Here is a 24813-nt window from a genome sequence, read left to right on the forward strand (position 1 = left end):
TTGCTTATCCCTAAAGGCAACCACTTCCGGTTAAAAAAACGAGAACAACTAAATCCATACAATGCTGTGTGTGTACGTAACCACAAATCAAAGATACTAAATGGGATTATCTATTCTCAAATAACGAATGAGGCTGAAGAGTGACCATGTGCATGTTCTGTACAAATAGCTTCTTTTGTTTTAGATATTTCTATTTAGGTTAATTTTTAAAGGATGAACTGAAGAGATGGCTCTGTGGTTAGGGGCAGTTGGTACTGAGGCTGTTCCCAACATCCATAAGGTGACTTGGTCACCTGTAACTTCAGTTCCAGCTGGGATTAAAAGCACGCACTACTACCATCTGACAGATCATTCTTTATACCAGCCACAATGTATCTGTTCAGAAACTGCCTTTCATTGATGGCTTTTTAAATTTTTTATTGTACTTTTTTGTATCATTTGTATGTATGTTTTGCATGCATGTTTATATGGTTATCAGGCAAGTGAATGATACATACATATTAGCAGGAAATACTCATACCCATAAAATAATCTTTAAAAAATGAATCTAGTATAGTTATATATTTGCTTTCCTCAAAGCATCTGGGAAAATTAGGATTTAAATCATTATCTGACCTCCAACCATTTCCTTTCCTTAATATAAGGGTTTATTATTATACCTTAATTCTGTCTTTAAAAAATGTTTAGTCTACACCATCCACTTCCTTTCCTATGGCTACAGTCAGGACTACACACTGTGGCTTCAGTACTATCAGTGTCTACTGCTGGTCTTCCAGTCCTTAGCTCCTATAATTCCTACATCTCCACTGTTTTTTTTTTTTTTCAACAAAAGTGGTGAAGGTGTTTTTAAGGCATTTCAATCTTTTTTTATTTTTTATTTTTTTTTTCGGAGCTGAGGACCGTACCCAGGGCCTTGCACTTGCTAGGCAAGTGCTCTACCACTGAGCTAAATCCCCAATCCCAAGGCATTTCAATCTTAATGCATTAAAAACACCTTCAGGGATTTGCTATAAGATTTTAAATCTACTCCTTTCTATCATGTATTTTTGTTGATATTTCACTTGAGTCACTGAATTTTGAGTCTGATCATATTTCAACAGTGGATCTCTAATTGAAAAATTGTCAAATGAAGTTTGCTAATTTATTTAAAGCTGGTATTCAGTAAATTCCAGTTTACTTTTACCTTGAATAGTGATCACCAATAAATTTTCCCTTGGTTGAAGATCTCTACCTCAGATTCAACTCAGTATTAACTTTTCTTATTCATTCATGTTGCTATTCATGTGTGCTTGAATTATGAACTTTCATAGATTTTTGTGAGATATCCCTCATCTTTAAATTGTTCCTTTATTTTTCCCCCTTGACTATTTTTCTCTTATCCATTAAAATACTTTTTCCTTTTTTTATTTTTGAGATAGGATCTCATCCTGTACCCTTGGCTGTCCTGGATCTTTAAAGCAGACCAGGCTGGCCATGAGCACTCAGGAGATCCACCCACTTCTGTCTACAGAGTGCAAGGATTAGGTATATGGTATCGCCACATCCACTCTGAAAGCAAAAAAAAAAAAAAAAAAAAAAAAAAAAGTCCTGAGGTTTTGCTTGCCACAATATCTAAAAAGTCTAATTGTAAGTTTCAACTATTTGTCAAATCTTGTACCTTTCCTTATTATGCTAGTGATTACTAATTATCTTAAGTATCTTTTAAGTCTACACATATAGGATAATGTCATTATACAGCAAGGTGAGTCCAGCCTATCATTGGATGAGGAAGAGCGGGCGGGGGAAAAGTCTAGGAAGGAGGAGGAGGAGTCAGGGAAGGATCAAGATGGAGAAGACAGAGGAAGATGATGGTCCAGATGGTCTGTCTAGGTCAATTTTATCTTGTTTAGGTGTCGGTTTCTATCTTTATTAATTGGCAGTGAATTATTCTGTGGATGTACTGTTGTTTGAGAATTCAACATGTAAATCTAATTGCTAAATTACAAGTTTCTGGAACTTTGATTTACTGGGCTAAAGAGGACAGTGTGTGAAGGAAATGGCTTTGAGGCAGTTGGAGCGTGAGGATCTGGTTCTGTTGCCTGTGGGAACATGCTCTGCAAAACGAGGTGTGTGTGTTTGTGTGCGTGCGCGTGCCACCTAGGAAACCATGTGGAGAGGGCAACTAAAAGGGAGACAGCCAGGAGAGGACGGCTCGTGGACCAAGTAGTAGAGTAGCAGCTGGAATAAGAGGATCCGGCTCTTGGGAACTGATAGAAAACGTTTCTAAATATTATTGCAACAGGTATTATGGAAGCTATTAATAAATAAAAATCTGACGCTCCAGGTTGAGCTTAACAGATCAATATATTTTGGGCTAAAGTCCTGGTTTGAAGAAGTTGCTTACTTCTTATTGGTATTGAAATTGATAGAAGGTGGTTATCCTAAGGTTGTTTTATGAGGAATTTAGAAATGGTCATAATTTAACAGGGAGGAAGTAGCTCAGATTGATTATATAGCTATCCTTTCTAATTTTTATAACATACATTTACAAATTTTTAGTATTTGTTATTTTGGTAGATTTTCCTGTACCTTAGGCTTTGCTAATCATCTGAAGGATGATACAATCAACCTATCATTAGGCTCCACCCCAGAATCCTATTTAGTTAGTTTGTTTTAGGGTTTAGTAATTTACATTTTGTAATTTAATGGAGATTCTGTGCATCTAGGGCTCATTCTCAAGAGGAGCACTACTTTGTCTTACAACACTTTCTTCTTTGTGACACATTTCCCCTTCATTCCATTTAAAGACTTGTCTCAAACCTTTCTATTACAGTTGACATGAGTTCAAATATTGTACTTTAAGACTTTAAGAAAACAACTTGCCAGGTTCCTAGCAAAGATGTAACAAACTTAATATTTAAGTGTTAACTGACAGGTCAAATCAAATCAAAACAATAAAGACTGTAATCACCAAACCACAATATTTGAATAGGTTCTTTCCACTCATGATTAATTTTAGAAAAGACAGTTTTGATAATTCATTTTACTATAGTTCTAAACAAATCTTTGAAAGGTGAAATATGACTGCAGAATTACTGAGCTACATATATATCTTAAGGAATACCAATAGTGATTTAATAACCACTTACATTATGATTAAACGCAAACATGCTATATGCAGACCAATGGGATTTGAAGCCATATTTTACATTTAGCTGAAGGCCCACATGGCCTGTAATTAGAATCTCTTGGCCTGAACTTTTAGCATTTGGTACTCTGTATCATTATTTTAAGCTCTATGACCCAGATTTCTGTTTTAACAGCCATTTAATGTCTATTTTATATCTATTTTATTTGTTATTTTATGTCTACTTCAAATTTAAACTATTGTAAACTTTAAACCTTAAAACAGTCTTGAAGCTTACAAGCTGCAAAAGTCTAAGAGCTCTCCTAAAAAACATTTTTTGCCACATAGTTACAAATAGTTGATTATCTTAAAACTAGGGATAGCCTATTTTATAGCTAGCTATGAAAATTATAGGAACATAGGTAAACAGAATGTCTACTTTCATGGCTTTAATAAGACTGGTCTTTGACTGGTCATTTCCATGCTAAATGTGATCAAAGAAATGATCTTTCTCACTAATAAGGAACAATTCCAGAAATCACTGGTGTACAAAAGAGCATCAGTATTACTACATATTAAAACTTAATGTATTGACTGGATCAAATTCTTAGGAGGAGGCTTAATAATCTGTGTTCTTAGTAGTCATGAATAATCTTATGCAGAACTACTGAAAAAGTAACTTACAGAATAGTGAGTTTCACAGAACAAAAGTAAATTGCTGTTCAACAGCTGAGGGCAATAGAGTTAGTAACCACTGACATGGTAGGAATAATTGTTTTTAAAAAGTCTTTTACATGAGTCTAACACAAAAGAGATTTCAAGAACTATTGCCCTAAAGAATAACAATAGATCAAATGATAAACAACAAGCTTAAGTAAGCCACTGCAACCTTGTTGTCACCCTAACACAAAGTTTAATACACAAGACTAAAGACTGCTTGTAACCAAGACTGTATAGTTTTAAATCCTAGCTCCATGCTTAGTAGTATCTCACCAGTTCTGTTTCCTTATTTATCTGAATATATTCAACAAACATGATATATTAAGAAGTAGTTTCAAAACACAGGTTATACAAGTAAAATATCTTAGGTGAGCATTGTGGCATTTATCTGTAATCCCTGTACTTGAAAGGTGAAAAAGATCAAGAGTACAAAATTCTTTGGGCTACATAGCAAGACTGAGGACAGCCTAGGTCACCTAGGATCCTATCCCAAAGAAATAAGAGAATAAGAATTTAAACAGCAAAAATTCATTTCTTTGTAATGGGAAGAATAGCACTAGAAGCAAAAAAGGAGTCACTGACTACGGAACACAGTTTAGCTCCCATGTAAAGGGCTTAATTATGTTCCATGCCTAAATTGTACAGTACATCCTTTGAGAACCAAATATCAACTGCTACAAAGCACTCAATCACTCATCTTGTTTCCACCTAGCCCTTATGCTATTTTGCTCAGCTGAAACCTACGCTCAAGTTAAACAATGCTTGCTGCACCCAGCTATGTTCACTCTCCTCAAATGTCCAAGAACAAAAACTAAGTTATAAAAATTAAAGAGTTCAACATACTGGACCACCCGTGAAGTCTAGGTAACGAACCGGAAACAAGTATCTCAAAACTGTCTTGATCCTTCTTGACACTCAATGACTATATTACAGAACTAAGAAAAGGCATCTTTCAGGGTTGGGGATTTAGCTCAGTGGTAGAGCGCTTGCCTAGCAGGTGCAAGGCCCTGGGTTCGGTCCCCAGCTCCGGGGGGGCATCTTTCTATTACCTGAAAAGATTCCCTATTTTTACGCTGCCTCCTCCTTTCTCTCAACAAAGTCTTCTGTTTTTCTTCTTCTTCTTCCTTTTCTAAAGCTCGGATGTGTTCCTCAAAGCATATTAATGCATCTTCTTTATCCATGTCTATAGTATTTTTTTAATAAAAAAAGAAATATTAATAAAGAAAGCAGTTTAGTTATTTGCATTAAACTCTACAAATTTCCAATTCAGTATAAAAACACTTGTATCTGAATTCAAACATAATTATATAATGACACAAGTTATGACTTCAGGTATCACAAAGGATAAATGGAGGAGGACATGTACAAGGTATAATGAACTACTAACAGAAGCAATGTCATGCTTGACCCCCATTTTTTAAAACATCTAAGTTCAAGAGTTCTGTATGCATTTGATTATATAGCAAAGGGTGAGATTTCATGGTCAACTCCCATTTGCATGCTGGGAGTAAGTATTGTGCATGCTGTCTTAGTCACTCAGAGTTTTTAAGTGCAGCTGCCTTGCTGTGTTCAGAAGACACCAATGATCTACAAATGACTGCCTTATTACATATTTCAAGAATTATCTCTAAAATCTAAATTGAAAAAATATAAATTTAAAATTCAATTAAAAGGAACCCATTTGAAAATAAAGCTCCCCCCACCCCAAAATGGACAAATCATTGTGTATAATTGAATTAGTGACTAAATAAAAAGTCAGAGTAATTCTGATTTCATACAAAAATTGACTAACTCTTTGTGACTGGAGGGCACTACTTGTCATTGTTCTTACTCTGTAACTCTTCATCCTCTGCGAACGTTGGATTATCCATCAGATACTGCTGGGCTTCAGACCAAGTGGTAGAGTATGTAACATTAGCCATATTGTCAAGTATGTTTTTTAAGGCTTCCCAATTTCTCTTTCGTAACTGCTTTGCTTGTTCCTACAACAAATGTTTGAATACCTTTTAACATTCAAACAAGATATCTGAATTGCAATTACTTAACATTATTTTATATTCTGATAAGCTTCAAATGTTTTATATAGTTCTGCAGTATCAACACTGTTTATTTTGTTACTGTTGTTTGTGACAGAGTCCTTACTTTTACTTTTTCCATCTGTCTTTGAAGTCAAAATCCAAAACTTTGTTTTTGTGTCTGTATTACCAATATGCAGTACAGATACATTTTACAATGAGGGCTACTGAAAGCAGTCATAGCATGTAAATACCAAAGTCCTCAATGTCATTCAATTCTATTTAAAGTTTTAGTAATATCCTTTAAAAATGGATGTAAAACAATTTAACAGTGATAAATATTCAGATAAATCAGCACCCACTATGATTTAAACAATAATTACCATCTTCGAAAAGAGGGAAAAAGATTGAGTTAACTCATTTTATCTTGAACATAGCTTCCAATGAGCAGATATGATATATAACATACACTATACAAATTAAGTCAAGAAATTCTGTTATAGTTTTATTCTTTTAAAGTAAAATCCTTAAAAATGTTGAAAATACTTATGATTTTAAGAGTACCTTTTCTTTCTTTGAAAGGAAGAACAAAACGTCTTCATAGATTTCAAGACGATCACGCTCTGATATTGCATTCCAAACTTCCATCTCCCCAAACATTTGCTCAGCTTTTCTAGTGATTATGAAATCAAATGTTACTTCCTTAATGCATCAGTACAATTTTAGATCATTTTTTTCAAAGGTAGTCAATGAACACTCTCCACTGTAAGTTTAAAAATCATTACTCAGGAAAATTCCATGACAGTCAATAAAAATATCAAGAGAAGAACAAAAGTCTCTATTTTCTCTTACTTTAAGGCACCTTCTGCAGACTTTAAAAACAGATATCAGCTAATGTGGTATGTTTATTCCCTAATTAATCCCTTAAGTGGGCCTTTATATGAACTCAATTAATGACTTATGGGAGTCCCTTATAGAGCTGCCCCATCCTCATTTACACTGCTATGTTCACTACCATTCATTTTGGATGACTGAGTAGGACAAAAAAAACAGGGGACTTGCTTTCCGCATCTTAAGAAACCTTACTTGTATCTGGTTGTGGAAGTCATTTTTTCATGATTTTCAAGAAAACGCTGAAAGGATTCCTTAGCTTCTTTGTATTTTGATCTTGCTTCTTCTTTTTCCTCCTTCTCTGTCTGGACTTTATAGGCATTAAATGCCTGCTTCTTCTCACTCAGCTTTGCTAAAGCACTACAAAATAATAAAATAATCATATAGGATTAAGCATAAAGGCTGGAGAAACAAATGTTAATGCTTTGGAAAAAAGTTTCATGCATATATTAAAAACATTTGTGTAATTTATTGAAGATATAAAATGATTCTAAAATGCAACTTCTAGTTTTAAAATGATTCTATGGTGCTCAGACTGCAGGACAAGTCTTTGGGGTTTTGGCTGTAGCATGCATAGAATACCTCTATGCCAACTACAAAGCTATGAACAACAACTCTTTATGCAGTTAGACTGTTGGACACAATTTTAAATGCCCTAAGATTAACGTAAAAAGAAAATGTATAAATTGTTGTATTACCTGTACCGAGGATCATTTATGATCATTTTCATAGCTTGCTCCCATGAAGCATTGGAGGGTACCCGCTGAAAATTATTTAAAGGAAAAATTAGTATTTCATACAAGAACACAGAGAGCAGTAGTATTACAGGAAGACAAGTATAATGCTCACTGTAAATATCAAGCACCTCCTTTTGCAGATTTTTTATAAAATCTAAAACCATTTTTAATGATACAATTTTGTGAAGAAAAAAACTCATGCTGAAATTTAACCATATTTTTCTCTATTAGTTCACCCACAAAATGATTAAGCTTTTTGAAAAAATCTTAAATATCAAGGCAAAAATATGCTTGTGAAATTAATACCTTGTTAAGTTTCACAAAAGTGTTTAATTAAAACACAACAAATTTAGTTTGCTTTCAGTTACAACAGTTCAAGTGATTAGTATTTTAAATAAAGGCGCTAAAGTGAATATTTATTAGGAAATTATTATATGTTACTTGAAAAAAATCTATGTAATACCTTTTCTTTCAATAATTCTTTAAATGCTTGCTTTGCCTCCTCCTTTGTATTCCAAGTATATGTTTTTTTTGCTGGTTGGCTCTCTTCCTCTTCTTTTTTAGGAGTAAAACTAGAGAGACAGAAATTTGAACATGCTATTCATAATTTCAGTAACTATTTTCTTAGAAAATCTCTGTATCAGCTGTTTGAAGCTGACCTAAAACTTGGTAATTTCAGAAGAAAGTTTCTTACATGAACCCTAAAATTACAACTGTCTGAGGCCAAAAACATAAAGTTTCAGAATTTCTGTAATGTCAGTTACCAGACCCTATGTAAAGGCCAAAAAATAACACAGAACTGCACTAAGCTGATTTACATCACTAGTCTACACGTTAATAAATGGTTTATCATACTTACGTTTCACACTTCACTTAACCCCTGATAATTTTTTATGTATATATAAAGACTACAAAGAATGTAGAGCAATAAGTGATTAATTAGCAAAATTCAAGTCTGATTAATTTTGCGAACATAGAATAGAATCCAACAATGCTAATTTATCCTTGTGTTGTTTTGGATATTAATATACTATGGCACAAGAGCCAATTAACTCTGTAACCTAGAACTCCAAATAAGTACTATTTGGAATACTGTGAAAAATACTGCTGAATAGTAATTTCAAACAGAATTAATTTAATACAGAATTATCAACTACTTGTTTGGGATCCCACACTAAATTTAGAAAATGCAGTTCAATATAAAAATGATGAACTTGACACTGCAATAGAAAATTACCTAAGAATGTAATATATGTAAACATATCACTCTTTAAGTGGCCTTACACAGAAATTAATTATAATTAGTAAGAAATTATGACTCATGAACTAATATTAAAATGCTGCCAAGAAAGAATACTTGTTAAAGTCATGAAAAATAAATTACTCTTGGCCTTCCACATTCATATAAATGATCGCAACAAGATAAAAAGTATAAAACATAATTGTGATGAATACAGAAATTTCTCATTATTCTTGAGGTAATTGTACCATGTAAGCTATATTGTATTATGTTCTAAAATAGATATGCACAAATTACATGTAATTATCATACCAAATTGCATAAAATATTTTGACCTTCTCAGTGTTTGTTAGTATTCAAAAAGCTCAAGCATAAAATGTAGAAGAATGATAACTCAAAAGCTTATATCATAAGATGCCATTGCTTGACGGATGAAGGACATTCATGTATGAAGAAAATGTCTGATATATATATATGCACATATATACACAAAATGCTTAAATATATATACTTAAATATATGTATAGCCAAGGTCAGTGAAGGAAAAGAAAATGTGACCTTTACTCTTAATTGTCTCCAAATATACCATCTCATTTCTTTTTAAATATCTCGATGTCAAAACATTACAGTTATTTGTAAAATTAACATAAGAGAAGAGAAGAAACATTTATAGGAAGTAGTAGAGAGATGGAGGTGGTGTGACTAACAGTAACTGGGTTATAGTGTTTGGTCAGATTAGCCTTCCATTTATACCTTGCATCCTATGGTAGAAAAACCCAATTATAAGTTTTGATTTTCTCACTGTATAAAGTGCCTTTTCTTATCTCAGGCAGTTTTCAAAAGCTGTTTGTATTTTTCAATTTATTTATAATAAGCTGAAAATCAAACACAACCAATAACTCAAAAAGAATGAAAACAAATTTAATTCTACTCTATTTGACAGAGCTTCTGATCTTCCAAGACTCATTTTTATGTTCAACAGCAATTGACAATATTTCTTGGTAGTGCTGAACTGAGTACATAAAACAAACAAACAAACAGACAAACAACCCCTTACCAAAAATAAACAAACCAGGGCACGATACCAAGCCTTTATTTAAAATACTGGAAGTTTGTAAACTGATTTTTTTTCCTTTTTGCCTTGATTTTGATTTCATATAGTACATTAATAGATATAGCATGTATTCTTTTAAATTTGTGCCTCACCCTATACTCAGTGCTAATCAAGGTAAGATTACAACTTGAACTTTGAAGGTAAGATTTACTTTCAAACGTTTGGTGGCATGGCACCTTTTGAAATAGATCAATATTAGATAACTTAGGTTTTTACTGAAACATTTAATGGTCACTGACTACATCAACAAGGTCTTATATTTTAAGTCAGTTATTTATTTGCAGAAGTCTGAGTTACTAAACTTACTCGGTTACAGTTTCTTGTTTAGGTGGTTCCTCTCCAGTGTTACTGGATATATCGCCACTTAGGTCTTGAAGAGCTGTAGTATTAGCAAGCTGTGCTTGCTCCTCAGCTGATGCAGTCACTGTATTCTCATTATCAACAGCAGTAGCAACAATGGAAGTAACTTCAGGTTCAGGAGCAACTGGAACACTTCCCACAGTATTAGTAGGTGTGGTGGAAGTATTGGCATTAGCTGCTGCTGCAGCGGCTGCAGCAGCTGCGACAACAGCAGCTGCTGCTTCTGCAGCAGCCATGGTGCTCATAGTGGTAGGAATTTCTGTCGTAGGAACTGGGGCTGTTGATGTTGTAGTACATTCTTCTTGCTTGCTATACATCGAAAGAGAGAGGGAATAGAAAAGGGGAAGGGAAAAGAGAGAGGGGGAAGAACCAGTCATTTTAATACTATACACAGTAATGCTAAATAAAGTCAATTAAAAAGTCGTAACACTAATGGAACAAAGGGCTAAACAAATCATTGACAGTAAACTAGAAAGGCACCCCAAAAGACCACAGAATAAGACTACATTAAATGTGTGTTTGCTTTAGAGAATATCTAGCTATATCGCCTAGGCTGGGTTCAGATTCATGAGGCTCAGGCAGTACTGTGTCCTTAGTCTCCTTGAGTAGAACTGAAGTACCACTGTGCATAAGTTACCACTTCCAACTTCTACCATTATTTTGCTTTCAGCAAACCTGTACACTAACATGATATAAATTGATATAAATGCTTTTATTTCCCAATGTCCAATTACTTCAATAAAAAAATAAATGTTCAATTACTTCAACCTGCTACTTTGAATAACATATTTGATATTTAGCAAAACTCATAAGAGCTGTAAAATCTATCTTTCAACAATTAAAGGGAAACTTGGTAGGCTGGGGGTATACAGCTCAGTAGTTGATTGCTAACATTTGCAAGGCTGTGGGTATATTCCTCAAGATGACAAAAGAAGGAATTTAGTTTTATAACAGAGAAATAAAGTTAGTTCACTCATTCCAAAAATGAGAAACTTCTTAATTCACAAACAATGCATTCCGTATGAAAAGTACTTGTCTAGCAAAATATACACTTGAGCAAATATATTTCCTTCTTAACGCCCCAGCCCCCTATAAAACCTTCCAAAGGCATCAAACCATTATTCTAATCCTATTAACTAGCATTCATATCCTTTTAAAAAAGTAGATAACTAAACATGAATGCTATAGAAATGGCCAAATTGTAAATCATACTCATTTTCAAAATTGCTTACCTGCTTTCTTCTGCTTTGATCATGGCTATTAAAGAAAACAGAAAAGTTATCAAGTAGTTTCTTAAATATAGCCACTGAAAACAAACTCTAAAAGAAGAGGAAAGTACCATAATTTCATCATTTAATTTACCATCTGACAATAAAAACTTGCTTTAAAGAGCAAGTGCTTACTTTAGTTTCAAAGCCTCAATACAACAATGAAACTTTTTACAACAGCAATTTTGATTAGTTAGCAATCTTTTCCAAAGGCTACTGGCCATGTAATCACACTCTGAAAAGATTTATAATTTAGGAATACAAAAGTATTGTCTCCAGGGATGAGACTACTTTTTAAAAGACACTAAATTTAAATTGATATTGAACTCATGAAATTTCTGGCCCATTTTTCACATTAGCACTGATAACCAGATAAGCAGCTATGCAAACCAACCATTTGCAGTCATATCAGAAATGAGCTTGATACTCTGTTGAAGAGCAATTTGTGATTCTAGTGATAAAATAATTATAAGCTCCTACTCAGACAATTAAACAGAGATTTAAAGATTTAAATACTCAGTATTTGTTTGCACTCTAGGCTCAGATAAACTTTAATTTGATGGTAAAACACGTTCTTTAACTTTGTATCCCTAGAGAATGAGGGGCTCCATGTATGTAACAACATTTTAACAACTATGACTCTATAAGGAAAATATTTCTGAAAATCTATTTTAAGATGGAAAAATATCCACATAAAAAGTAATCATAACTAATATGATATAAAGTTCTGCCACTTTCCTATAACCTTTACCTAGCTGATCTCATCAATTTAATAAAGGATTCTATTTCAAGAAGAGTAAAGTAATCACATTACAGAGTGTTATTTTATGGCCTGAGTTTTGTAAATTTTGAATGGTAATGAGTAATCTTTCTTTCTATAAAATATATAACTATATAATTTATATATTCATTTAACTTTCAGAAAAAAATACTGTTTCATGATACTAAACCAAAGTCAGTATTAAGTGTAAGCAGATATGTTGACAAAATAACTGTCTTAAGATCAACTTCAGATCAACTTACTATCATGATTAAGCTTAATCACATGTCCCCTGCATGCACCAACATTCTGAGGGATACTAAAAGTTTGTATGTAAACCTGTTCAACGTCCATGTTTATTTAAAATACCAAGACAAAATTTTAAACACTTTAAGCTCATTTATAATATAACTTTTATACAGAAGTAATTGTTTGAATTAATGTCTTTCACTGCAGATTTATCCATTCATGGTTAGTGAAAATTAGTGACATACTCTAAATGTTAAATATAACAGAAAATGAATTATCAAAGCAGCTCACCATGCAGGTTTGATTTTGTAATAAGACCTCCAGCAACAATGGTATTCTGGTATCCTAGTTTCAGTGGAATCAAATCAAATAAAAGTCTATTTAAAATCTATAGAACTGAGATCTAAAGCAACAAGAAAATAAGAGCCCACAAAAATGTTACATCGTTTAAAATGTGCACACAATTTAACTGTTTATCTTTTTTTAAAGAATAAGGCCTTAGTTTGAATAACCCTATTCAGGGAGGACTATTTTCAGGTGACAGGTATATATAGAACAACTTCCCAGTAGAATAGTTTTCCCATCTTACCTTCAAGATCTTCAAGTTCCTTAGGTTTGGCCCAGCGGGACTCTTTTGTTTGAGAATTATAGTAATAAGGCTTCCCAGAATCAGATTTGTACTCTTTCCATGGGCATTTAGACAATAGTTGCTAAAGAAGGGAAAACACTCTCAGCAAATAATAACATGCTCAACATTGCTGACAATTCACACTTGTTTTCACTAGACATTGTCTACCCACGTAACTCAATATACATTCATAGCATGAAAGAGGAACACTCCTCCATTGTTGGTGGGATTGCAAACTGGTACAACCACTCCTGAAAATCAGTCTGGAGGTTCCTCAGAAAATTGGACATTGCACTACCTGAGGACCCAGCTATACCTCTCCTGGGCATATACCCAAATGATGCCCCAACATACAACAAGGACACATGCTCCACTATGTTCATAGCAGCCTTATTTATAATAGCCAGAAGCTGGAAAGAACCCAGATGTCCCTCAACTGAGGAATGAATACAGAAAATGTGGTACATCTACACAATGGAATACTACTCAGCTATCAAAAACAATGACTTCATGAAACTTACAGGCAAATGGATAGAACTAGAAAATATTATCCTGAGTGAGGTAACCCAATCACAGCAAACCACACATGGTATGCACTCATTGATTAAGTGGATATTAGCCCAAAAGCTTGAATTACCATAGATACAATCCACAGACCACATGAAGCTCAAGAAGGATGACCAGTGAGGATGTTTCAGTCCATCTTAAATGGGGGAACAAAAATATCCATAAGAGGGGATATGGAGACAAAGTTTGGAGCAGAGACTGAAAGGAATGGCCATTCAGATCCTGCTCCACCTGGGTATATAGCCCATATATGTACAGCCACCAAAACTAGGTAATATTGATGAAGTCAAGAAGTGCATGCTGACAGGAGCTGGATATAGCTATCTCCTGAGAGAGGCTCAGCCAGAGCATGTCAAATATAGAGGTGAACTGAGAATGGGGTCCCCGTTGGAGGAGTTAGAGAAAGGATTGAAGGAGCTGAAGGGTTTTCCAACCCCATAAGAACAGCAATACCAACCAACCAGAGCTCCCAAAGACTAAACCACCATCCAAAGAGTACACATGGACTGATCCATGGCTCCCACTGATATGTAGCAGAGGATGGCCTTGTTGGGCACCAATGGGAGGAGAAGCCCTTGGTCCTGCCAAGGCTGGAACCCCCAGTACAGGGGAATGTCAAGGGGGATGGAAGGGAGGTTGGTTGGGGAGGGCGAACACCCTTATAGAAGAAGGGAAGAGGGGTGGGAGAGGGGGCTTATGTCCGGGAAACCAGGAAAGGGAATGACATTTGAAATGTAATTAAAAAAAAATAAGAGTTGTTGACTATTGAATAAATCATTTAACTTTTGAAAGGAAAATAATTTGTTAGAAATAATATACTTAAGAAGTGCAGGGATGCTTCCTCAAAGTTAGGCATCTACCTGAATTTTAACTGTGTGTACACCCCCTCTTATGTTCACCATAGGTAAAAACCACCACCCATAATTAGTAAATGGAATATTCATATATTAGTACAAATAGACAAACAGAAAGTTTGGGGAGAGGTGAAATCTGACTCATCCATCCTAATGTTTTAGTTTCAAATTAATTTGCTATAAGCCCGAAAGTGTGTGTATATGAATGAGAAATAAATGTTATCTATTAACCTTCCTTCTCAAACACTATCTTCATATTAGATACAGGGGTAATACAATGTGTGGAAAATACATTTATTTACTGTCTTGAGTACTTTAGTTAAGGAAAATGAAAACGGAATACCACTGGCTAGGTGAAACATTCTTCAGTGAAAAAGATCACCTCTTTCTGAGCATGACTATTAAAAAATGCAATATTGCTTAATTTATTGTTTCACTCTTAATTTTGTCACATTTATCTATTTTGAATGTCGAAGTGTATAACACAAAATAATACCCTTTCAGAGGTATGTCTACAAAGAGAAAATATTCTAAGACAAGAAAGTATTTTGTAGGTTATTTAATTTCATTATATCAAACTCCATGGTTAACTGGAACTGCTAACATGTTTTTTAAAATCATACAGGTCATACTATATTGAAGAAAACTGCTTTACCCTTCAACTTACTCTTGACAACTTTGAATATAGGATGATAATAAAAAAAAGTATGTCCATATAGGAGAACAAATTTTACTCTTGCTGACTATTCTAACTACAGTAAACCTCTTCACCCAATGTCTTAACTAAATAGAGACACAGAAGAACTGCTCTTTGGAGCTTAATATAAATTCTAAGAAATATACCCAAGCTAATTAACAGTTCTGATTCCTAGTGTTCAAACATTTACCTCAGCAGGTGTTTTAAGATCATCTGGCTTTTCCCAGGTAGACTGTTTTGTTTCAGTATTATAGTAATAAGTCCTTCCATCAGGTGATTTATGTTCTGTCCACATTGATTTCTACAGGGAAAAAAAATTATTGACATGTAAATTATTCAGCAGTGATTATCTGTGGGGTAGAAAGCATATAGAACACCAAATTTAAGTATAAAATGACTATTTTAACAGTTCAAATCACACAGAATAATCTGTCAACAGAAGTAGAAAATGAATTGGAAAAGAGAACATTTAAAAGGTAGAATCAATTAATTATTTAGAATGGTCATGACCACTGTCAGAACAACAATAACTTTTACCCTTTCCACAAGATAATCCTCCAGCAATATAAATCTCCTCCAGTGGATAAAATATACAAACTAAATATAGACATAATGTAGGGTATAAATCATACATTTATATAGTCTAATTCCAAAGAATACAACCGCCCCCCACCTCAAAAACAAAACAAAACTAAAAAAACCCTGTAAGTACTTGGACAAAGTTGTAACTTGGTCCCCTAAAAGAAGACAGCGAAACTGGAAAAATAAAAATGGTTTATTGCGGGGAAACCAGAAGAGACTGCTCTCTGCACACACATCTCAGACGCCAGAGGAAAAAGCCAAAGACCATCTGGAACCCTGGTGCACTGAAGCTCCCGGAAGGGGCGGCACAGGTCTTCCTGGTTGCTGCCGCTGCAGAGAGCCCCTGGGCAGCACCCCACGAGCGAACCTGAGCCTCGGGACCACAGGTAAGACCAAATTTTCTGCTGCAAGAAAGCTGCCTGGTGAACTCAAGACACAGGCCCACAGGAACAGCTGAAGACCTGTAGAGAGGAAAAACTACACGCCCGAAAGCAGAACACTCTGTCCCCATAACTGACTGAAAGAGAGGAAAACAGGTCTACAGCACTCCTGACACACAGGCTTATAGGACAGTCTAGCCACTGTCAGAAATAGCAGAACAAAGTAACACTAGAGATATTCTGATAGCGAGAGGCAAGCGCAGGAACCCAAGCAACAGAAACCAAGACTACATGGCACCATCGGAGCCCAATTCTCCCATCAAAACAAACATGGAATATCCAAACACACCAGAAAAGCAAGATCTAGTTTCAAAATCATTTTTGATCATGATGCTGGAGGACTTCAAGAAAGACATGAAGAACTCCCTTAGAGAACAAGTAGAAGCCTACAGAGAGGAATCGCAAAAATGCCTGAAAGAATTCCAGGAAAACATAAATAAACAAGTAGAAGCCCATAGAGAGGAGACACAAAAATCCCTGAAAGAATTCCAGGAAAACATAAATAAACAAGTAGAAGCCCACAGAGAGGAGACACAAAAATCCCTGAAAGAATTCCAGGAAAACACAATCAAACAGTTGAAGGAATTAAAAATGGAAATAGAAGCAATCAAGAAAGAACACATGGAAACAACCCTGGATATAGAAAACCAAAAGAAGAGACAAGGAGCTGTAGATACAAGCTTCACCAACAGAATACAAGAGATGGAAGAGAGAATCTCAGGAGCAGAAGATTCCATAGAAATCATTGACTCAACTGTCAAAGATAATGTAAAGCGGAAAAAGCTACTGGTCCAAAACATACAGGAAATCCAGGACTCAATGAGTGTAGGGAGCGGCTAAAGATGGCGCCGACATCTGGTGGTCGTTTGTGGTAAACACCTACAGCACATGTGTTGGCAGACCCCCAGCACCTACAAGGCCAGGGTGATATTCATGCTAAATAGGTTATTTCATGCTCCACCAATCCCTAGAGGACAAATTTACAGCCACAGCCTGTCTTGTATATAAGGCAAGTGCCTTTGTTCCTTGGGGTCCCCGTATCATCAATAAGGTGCTCCTACAATAAAGGCTGATTGAGAAGGATCCAACAGTGTTGCGTCTTCCTTGCCGGTCGAGGTGGGCGCGACAAATGAGAAGATCAAACCTAAGGATAATAGGTATAGAAGAGAGTGAAGACTCCCAGCTCAAAGGACCAGTAAATATCTTCAACAAAATCATAGAAGAAAACTTCCCTAACCTAAAAAATGAGATACCCATAGACATACAAGAAGCCTACAGAACTCCAAATAGATTGGACCAGAAAAGAAACACCTCCCGTCACATAATTGTCAAAACACCAAACGCACAAAATAAAGAAAGAATATTAAAAGCAGTAAGGGAAAAAGGTCAAGTAACATATAAAGGCAGACCTATCAGAATCACACCAGACTTCTCGCCAGAAACTATGAAGGCCAGAAGATCCTGGACTGATGTCATACAGACCCTAAGAGAACACAAATGCCAGCCCAGGTTACTGTATCCAGCAAAACTCTCAATTAACATTGATGGAGAAACCAAGATATTTCATGACAAAACCAAATTTACACAATATCTTTCTACAAATCCAGCACTACAAAGGATAATAAATGGTAAAGCCCAACATAAGGAGGAAAGCTATACCCTAGAAGAAGCAAGAAACTAATCGTCTTGGCAACAAAACAAAGAGAATGAAAGCACACAAACATAACCTCACATCCAAATATGAATATAACGGGAAGCAATAATCACTATTCCTTAATATCTCTCAATATCAATGGCCTCAACTCCCCAATAAAAAGACATAGATTAACAAACTGGATACGCAACGAGGACCCTGCATTCTGCTGCCTACAGGAAACACACCTCAGAGACAAAGACAGACACTACCTCAGAGTGAAAGGCTGGAAAACAACTTTCCAAGCAAATGGTCAGAAGAAGCAAGCTGGAGTAGCCATTCTAATATCAAATAAAATCAATTTCCAACTAAAAGTCATCAAAAAAGATAAGGAAGGACACTTCATATTCATCAAAGGAAAAATCCACCAAGATGAACTCTCAATCCTAAATATCTATGCCCCAAATACAAGGGCACCTACATACGTAAAAGAAACCTTACTAAAGCTCAAAACACACATTGCACCTCACACAATAATAGTGGGAGATTTCAACACCCCACTCTCATCAATGGACAGATCATGGAAACAGAAATTAAACAGTGATGTTGACAGACTAAGAGAAGTCATGAGCCAAATGGACTTAACGGATATTTATAGAACATTCTATCCTAAAGCAAAAGGATATACCTTCTTCTCAGCTCCTCATGGTACTTTCTCCAAAATTGACCATATAATTGGTCAAAAAACGGGCCTCAACAGGTACAGAAAGATAGAAATAATCCCATGCGTGCTATCGGACCACCACGGCCTAAAAACTGGTCTTCAATAACAATAAGGGAAGAATGCCCACATATACGTGGAAATTGAACAATGCTCTACTCAATGATAACCTGGTCAAGGAAGAAATAAAGAAAGAAATTAAAAACTTTTTAGAATTTAATGAAAATGAAGGTACAACATACCCAAACTTATGGGACACAATGAAAGCTGTGCTAAGAGGAAAACTCATAGCGCTGAGTGCCTGCAGAAAGAAACAGGAAAGAGCATATGTCAGCAGCTTGACAGCACACCTAAAAGCTCTGGAGCAAAAAGAAGCAAATACACCCAGGAGGAGTAGAAGGCAGGAAATAATCAAACTCAGAGCTGAAATCAACCAAGTAGAAACAAAAAGGACCATAGAAAGAATCAACAGAACCAAAAGTTGGTTCTTTGAGAAAATCAACAAGATAGATAAACCCTTAGCCAGACTAACGAGAGGACACAGAGAGTGCGTCCAAATTAAGAAAATCAGAAATGAGAAGGGAGACATAACTACAGATTCAGAGGAAATTCAAAAAATCATCAGATCTTACTATAAAAACCTATATTCAACAAAACTTGAAAATCATCAGGAAATGGACAATTTCCTAGACAGATACCAGGTATCGAAGTTAAATCAGGAACAGATAAACCAGTTAAACAACCCCATAACTCCTAAGGAAATAGAAGCAGTCATTAAAGGTCTCCCAACCAAAAAGAGCCCAGGTCCAGACGGGTTTAGTGCAGAATTCTATCAAACCTTCATAGAAGACCTCATACCAATATTATCCAAACTATTCCACAAAATTGAAACAGATGGAGCCCTACCGAATTCCTTCTACGAAGCCACAATTACTCTTATACCTAAACCACGCAAAGACACAACAAAGAAAGAGAACTTCAGACCAATTTCCCTTATGAATATCGACGCAAAAATACTCAATAAAATTCTGGCAAACCGAATTCAAGAGCACATCAAAACAATCATCCACCATGATCAAGTAGGCTTCATCCCAGGCATGCAGGGATGGTTTAATATACGGAAAACCATCAACGTGATCCATTATATAAACAAACTGAAAGAACAGAACCACATGATCATTTCATTAGATGCTGAGAAAGCATTTGACAAAATTCAACACCCCTTCATGATAAAAGTCCTGGAAAGAATAGGAATTCAAGGCCCATACCTAAACATAGTAAAAGCCATATACAGCAAACCAGTTGCTAACATTAAACTAAATGGAGAGAAACTTGAAGCAATCCCACTAAAATCAGGGACTAGACAAGGCTGCCCACTCTCTACCTACTTATTCAATATAGTTCTTGAAGTTCTAGCCAGAGCAATCAGACAACAAAAGGAGATCAAGGGGATACAGATCGGAAAAGAAGAGGTCAAAATATCACTATTTGCAGATGACATGATAGTATATTTAAGTGATCCCAAAAGTTCCACCAGAGAACTACTAAAGCTGATAAACAACTTCAGCAAAGTGGCTGGGTATAAAATTAACTCAAATAAATCAGTTGCCTTCCTCTATACAAAAGAGAAACAAGCCGAGGAAGAAATTAGGGAAACGACACCCTTCATAATAGACCCAAATAATATAAAGTACCTCGGTGTGACTTTAACCAAGCAAGTAAAAGATCTGTACAATAAGAACTTCAAGACACTGAGGAAAGAAATTGAAGAAGACCTCAGAAGATGGAAAGATCTCCCATGCTCATGGATTGGCAGGATTAATATAGTAAAAATGGCCATTTTACCAAAAGCGATCTACAGATTCAATGCAATCCCCATCAAAATACCAATCCAATTCTTCAAAGAGTTAGACAGAACAATTTGCAAATTCATCTGGAATAACAAAAAACCCAGGATAGCTAAAGCTATCCTCAACAATAAAAGGACTTCAGGGGGAATCACTATCCCTGAACTCAAGCAGTATTACAGAGCAATAGTGATAAAAACTGCATGGTATTGGTACAGAGACAGACAGATAGACCAATGGAATAGAATTGAAGACCCAGAAATGAACCCACACACCTATGGTCACTTGATTTTTGACAAAGGAGCCAAAACCATCCAATGGAAAAAAGATAGCATTTTCAGCATATGGTGCTGGTTCAACTGGAGGGCAACATGTAGAAGAATGCAGATCGATCCATGCTTATCACCCTGTACAAAGCTTAAGTCCAAGTGGATCAAGGACCTCCACATCAAACCAGACACACTCAAACTAATAGAAGAAAAACTAGGGAAGCATCTGGAACACATGGGCACTGGAAAAAATTTCCTGAACAAAACACCAATGGCTTATGCTCTAAGATCAAGAATCGACAAATGGGATCTCATAAAACTGCAAAGCTTCTGTAAGGCAAAGGACACTGTGGTTAGGACAAAACGGCAACCAACAGATTGGGAAAAGATCTTTACCAATCCTACAACAGATAGAGGCCTTATATCCAAAATATACAAAGAACTCAAGAAGTTAGACCGCAGGGAGACAAATAACCCTATTAAAAAATGGGGTTCAGAGCTAAACAAAGAATTCACAGCTGAGGAATGCCGAATGGCTGAGAAACACCTAAAGAAATGTTCAACATCTTTAGTCATAAGGGAAATGCAAATCAAAACAACCCTGAGATTTCACCTCACACCAGTGAGAATGGCTAAGATCAAAAACTCAGGTGACAGCAGATGCTGGCGAGGATGTGGAGAAAGAGGAACACTCCTCCATTGTTGGTGGGATTGCAGACTGGTACAACTATTCTGGAAATCAGTCTGGAGGTTCCTCAGAAAATTGGACATTGAACTGCCTGAGGATCCAGCTATACCTCTCTTGGGCATATACCCAAAAGATGCCTCAACATATAAAAGAGACACATGCTCCACTATGTTCATCGCAGCCTTATTTATAATAGCCAGAAGCTGGAAAGAACCCAGATGCCCTTCAACAGAGGAATGGATACAGAAAATGTGGTACATCTACACAATGGAATATTACTCAGCTATAAAAAACAACGACTTTATGAAATTCGTAGGCAAATGGTTGGAACTGGAAAATATCATCCTGAGTGAGCTAACCCAATCACAGAAAGACATACATGGTATGCACTCATTGATAAGTGGCTATTAGCCCAAATGCTTGAATTACCCTAGATCCCTAGAACAAACGAAACTCAAGATGGATGATCAAAATGTGAATGCTTCACTCCTTCTTTAAATGAGGAAAAAGAATACCCTTGGCAGGGAAGGGAGAGGCAAAGATTAAAACAGAGACTGAAGGAACACCCATTCAGAGCCTGCCCCACATGTGGCCCATACATATACAGCCACCCAATTAGACAAGATGGATGATGCAAAGAAGTGCAGACCGACAGGAGCCAGATGTAGAGCGCTCCTGAGAGACACAGCCAGAATACAGCAAATACAGAGGCGAATGCCAGCAGCAAACCACTGAACTGAGAATAGGACCCCCGTTGAAGGAATCAGAGAAAGGACTGGAAGAGCTTGAAGGGGCTCGAGACCCCATATGTACAACAATGCCAAGCAGCCAGAGCTTCCAGGGACTAAGCCCCTACCCAAAGACTATACATGGACTGACCCTGGACTCTGACCTCATAGGTAGCAATGAATATCCTAGTAAGAGCACCAGTGGAAGGGGAAGCCCTGGGTCCTGCTAAGACTGAACCCCCAGTGAACTAGACTATGGGGGGAGGGCGGCAATGGGGGGAGGGTTGGGAGGGGAACACCCATAAGGAAGGGGAGGGGGAGGGGGATGTTTGCCCGGAAACTGGGAAAGGGAATAACACTTGAAATGTATATAAGAAATACTCAATTTAATAAAAAAAAATGGTTTATTGCAAAAACCACCAGCAAGATAACGTGGGGGCGGGGGAAAACTGAATCCAAATATTTCAAGCCCAAAAAGTGAGATTTTCATGTGAAACTAAATGTAAATGACTCTTAATCAGGGATCTAATAACAGAACAACTTAATTGTCTACTAGAACTTGAGAAAGAAGCCTCAGCCACGTGTCATTTGACTTACAAGTTGATCTTTTCTTGGCATGAGCTTTTCACATGGTACAAATTTAACCATGGTTAATGAAGGGCTACCGAGATGATCTACATGCTACTTTTCAAAATTTAAGGTTACTATATATAACAATGAGTATTAAAAAAAAAAAAAAAACCAAATGGTATCACTTGCTTATTCAATACTAAGATTTTATTTTAAACTTATTGACAAACTTATTAGGAGTTATTTTTATTACTATGTGCTTGCATAAAAAAAGAAATCAAATTATAATATTCCTTAAATTTCCTAACAGTAAGGCCACTATTTTTTTCTCTGAAAACTATAATATTCTTATTTATACCTATTTGCCAACTGTAACTTTCCACAGGAAATAATTCCTATGAATAAATGAGATTGCATATACCATGTTTTTTATGGCAACATTGTACTTGGGAATGGAAATAAAAATCATTTGGTTAATAATTCAGTTAAATGTATCACAGTCCACATTACATAATAGTGTGCAGTCACTAGGGGAGAAAAAAGTTCAGTTGAAACAAATACCATGGATGCTAAGCTACAAAAACAAAATGCAAAGGCATGTATCGAACATTGCATTTTACAGAACACAGGCCAAGAGAACATTAGGTATAAATGTAAAAAACACTCACACTTGTGTATTACATGCCTTCAAAGGCTCCATTTACACATAGGAAGCAGTTAGAATATGCCAGTCATATATGCTCGTGCAATTGTTTGTAACATGGATGTAATGTGATTGTGGTGGTAAATACAGATGTAAATATATACAAAGATAAAGATGAATTTAAATATGACTATAACAAAAACAGATACGTGAAGTCCAAGGTGGTAGCACGGGTTATTCTGGGCAGAAAAGACAACATGTGAAAGACTATTGGAGGAGTGGATGATTACTCTAAATGTATTGACACTTAACTAAGATGTATGCTAGACTTATGTATGCATTAATTTATATTTATAAAATATATATTAAAAATTACACACCAGATAAGGCACTGTTGCATCAGTTGCTCAGTTATAGTATCATCCACTAGAGCTTCAGTAACAGTGGTGATAAAATGGACAATGTTAAGTGAGGAGTAAGCCTAGTCACCTGCATGTTACCATGGAGAGTGAGAGCCCAGGAACTACCCATTTCTTGGCCTTCAAAGACACAAATTTGTGTTTTGAAGCTAAGTCCAGTGGCTTGATCAGTGTTAAAAAAGCTTCCTATCTCTCAAAGGTTAGTTTACTGCTGGGTAGGTTCTGACAGTGCTCAGATCTGCAGGTAAAATGTCTAGTTGTCTCTATTCACACTTTCAAGTATAGGAATTTTTTTTTTTCTATTCGGAGACAATTGGGTGTCATCACCAAATATGCTGTCTCTGCAGCCAAGTGGGATCCTGCCGGCCCACCAGCTACAATGCTCTTTGGAGATAGTGCCAAAGTCTGAAAAGGCAAGTTTTTTTTTTTTCTCTTTTCTTTTTTCTCCTTTTTCTTTTTTTCGGAGCTGGGGACCGAACCCAGGGCCTTGCGCTTCTAGCAAGCGCTCTACCACTGAGCTAAATCCCCAACCCCGAAAAGGCAAGTTTTAAGAGTACATGAAACCTTGCCACTGTTAGCATTACTTGACAACTCTAGTCCTTGGCCCACATACCAACTGAAAGAAAGGACACCTTAATCCAGAAGTCCTGTTCTCCCCTCAGAACTGGAGGATTCCAATATTAATGGGCAGGAAGAATTAGCTCTGATTCTTTGTGGTTTTGTTCTATTTTTTTTGTAACATACTTTTTAGTTATGAGACTGACGGGATATATAGGATCTGCATAGGTTCAAACCAGATGAAATCTCAGCATGAAGGAAAGACTTGAACACCCCCAAACAATAATCTATTTGCAATGCTATCTGCTAGTAAAGGGAATAATCTGTCTTCTTAAATGGTGTGTTCTGAGTGTGACAATGAGCACCACCTTCCAGTGAAGAGGGGTTTTGTTTTTTGGAGGGTGTAATTTTTTTCTTCTTTTTTGTTTAAGAAAACAGGAACTGCCAAGTTAGTAGTAGCACATGCCTTTAATTCCAGCACTCAGGAGGCGGTTTGCAGCCAACCTTAT

The 24813-nt window shown here is 36.0% G+C and overlaps 1 protein-coding gene across 11 annotated transcripts in view; it reads right to left on the bottom strand.

The window, feature by feature from the left end:
* The window catches only part of Prpf40a (pre-mRNA processing factor 40 homolog A), a 62218-nt gene that overhangs the window by 9910 nt on the left and 27495 nt on the right, over positions 1-24813 (bottom strand). For 7 of the 11 annotated variants that reach the window (XM_008761711.4, XM_008761709.4, XM_063283248.1 and 4 more), the window contains 11 exons: positions 15397-15507; positions 13050-13170; positions 12752-12805; positions 11416-11440; positions 10130-10492; positions 7933-8041; positions 7431-7495; positions 6928-7092; positions 6406-6514; positions 5658-5808; positions 4876-5009 (listed from right to left, as the gene is read on the bottom strand). In XM_008761711.4, coding sequence (XP_008759933.1) covers positions 4876-5009; positions 5658-5808; positions 6406-6514; positions 6928-7092; positions 7431-7495; positions 7933-8041; positions 10130-10492; positions 11416-11440; positions 12752-12805; positions 13050-13170; positions 15397-15507 — 1407 coding nt within the window. The remainder of the gene's footprint in view (positions 1-4875; positions 5010-5657; positions 5809-6405; positions 6515-6927; positions 7093-7430; positions 7496-7932; positions 8042-10129; positions 10493-11415; positions 11441-12751; positions 12806-13049; positions 13171-15396; positions 15508-24813) is intronic. The other 4 variants (XM_039104476.2, XM_008761712.4, XM_039104475.2 and 1 more) reach the window with 1 other exon arrangement.

The sequence above is a fragment of the Rattus norvegicus genome, chromosome 3 (genome assembly GCF_036323735.1).
Source record: "Rattus norvegicus strain BN/NHsdMcwi chromosome 3, GRCr8, whole genome shotgun sequence".
NCBI classification, from domain to species: domain Eukaryota; kingdom Metazoa; phylum Chordata; class Mammalia; order Rodentia; family Muridae; genus Rattus; species Rattus norvegicus.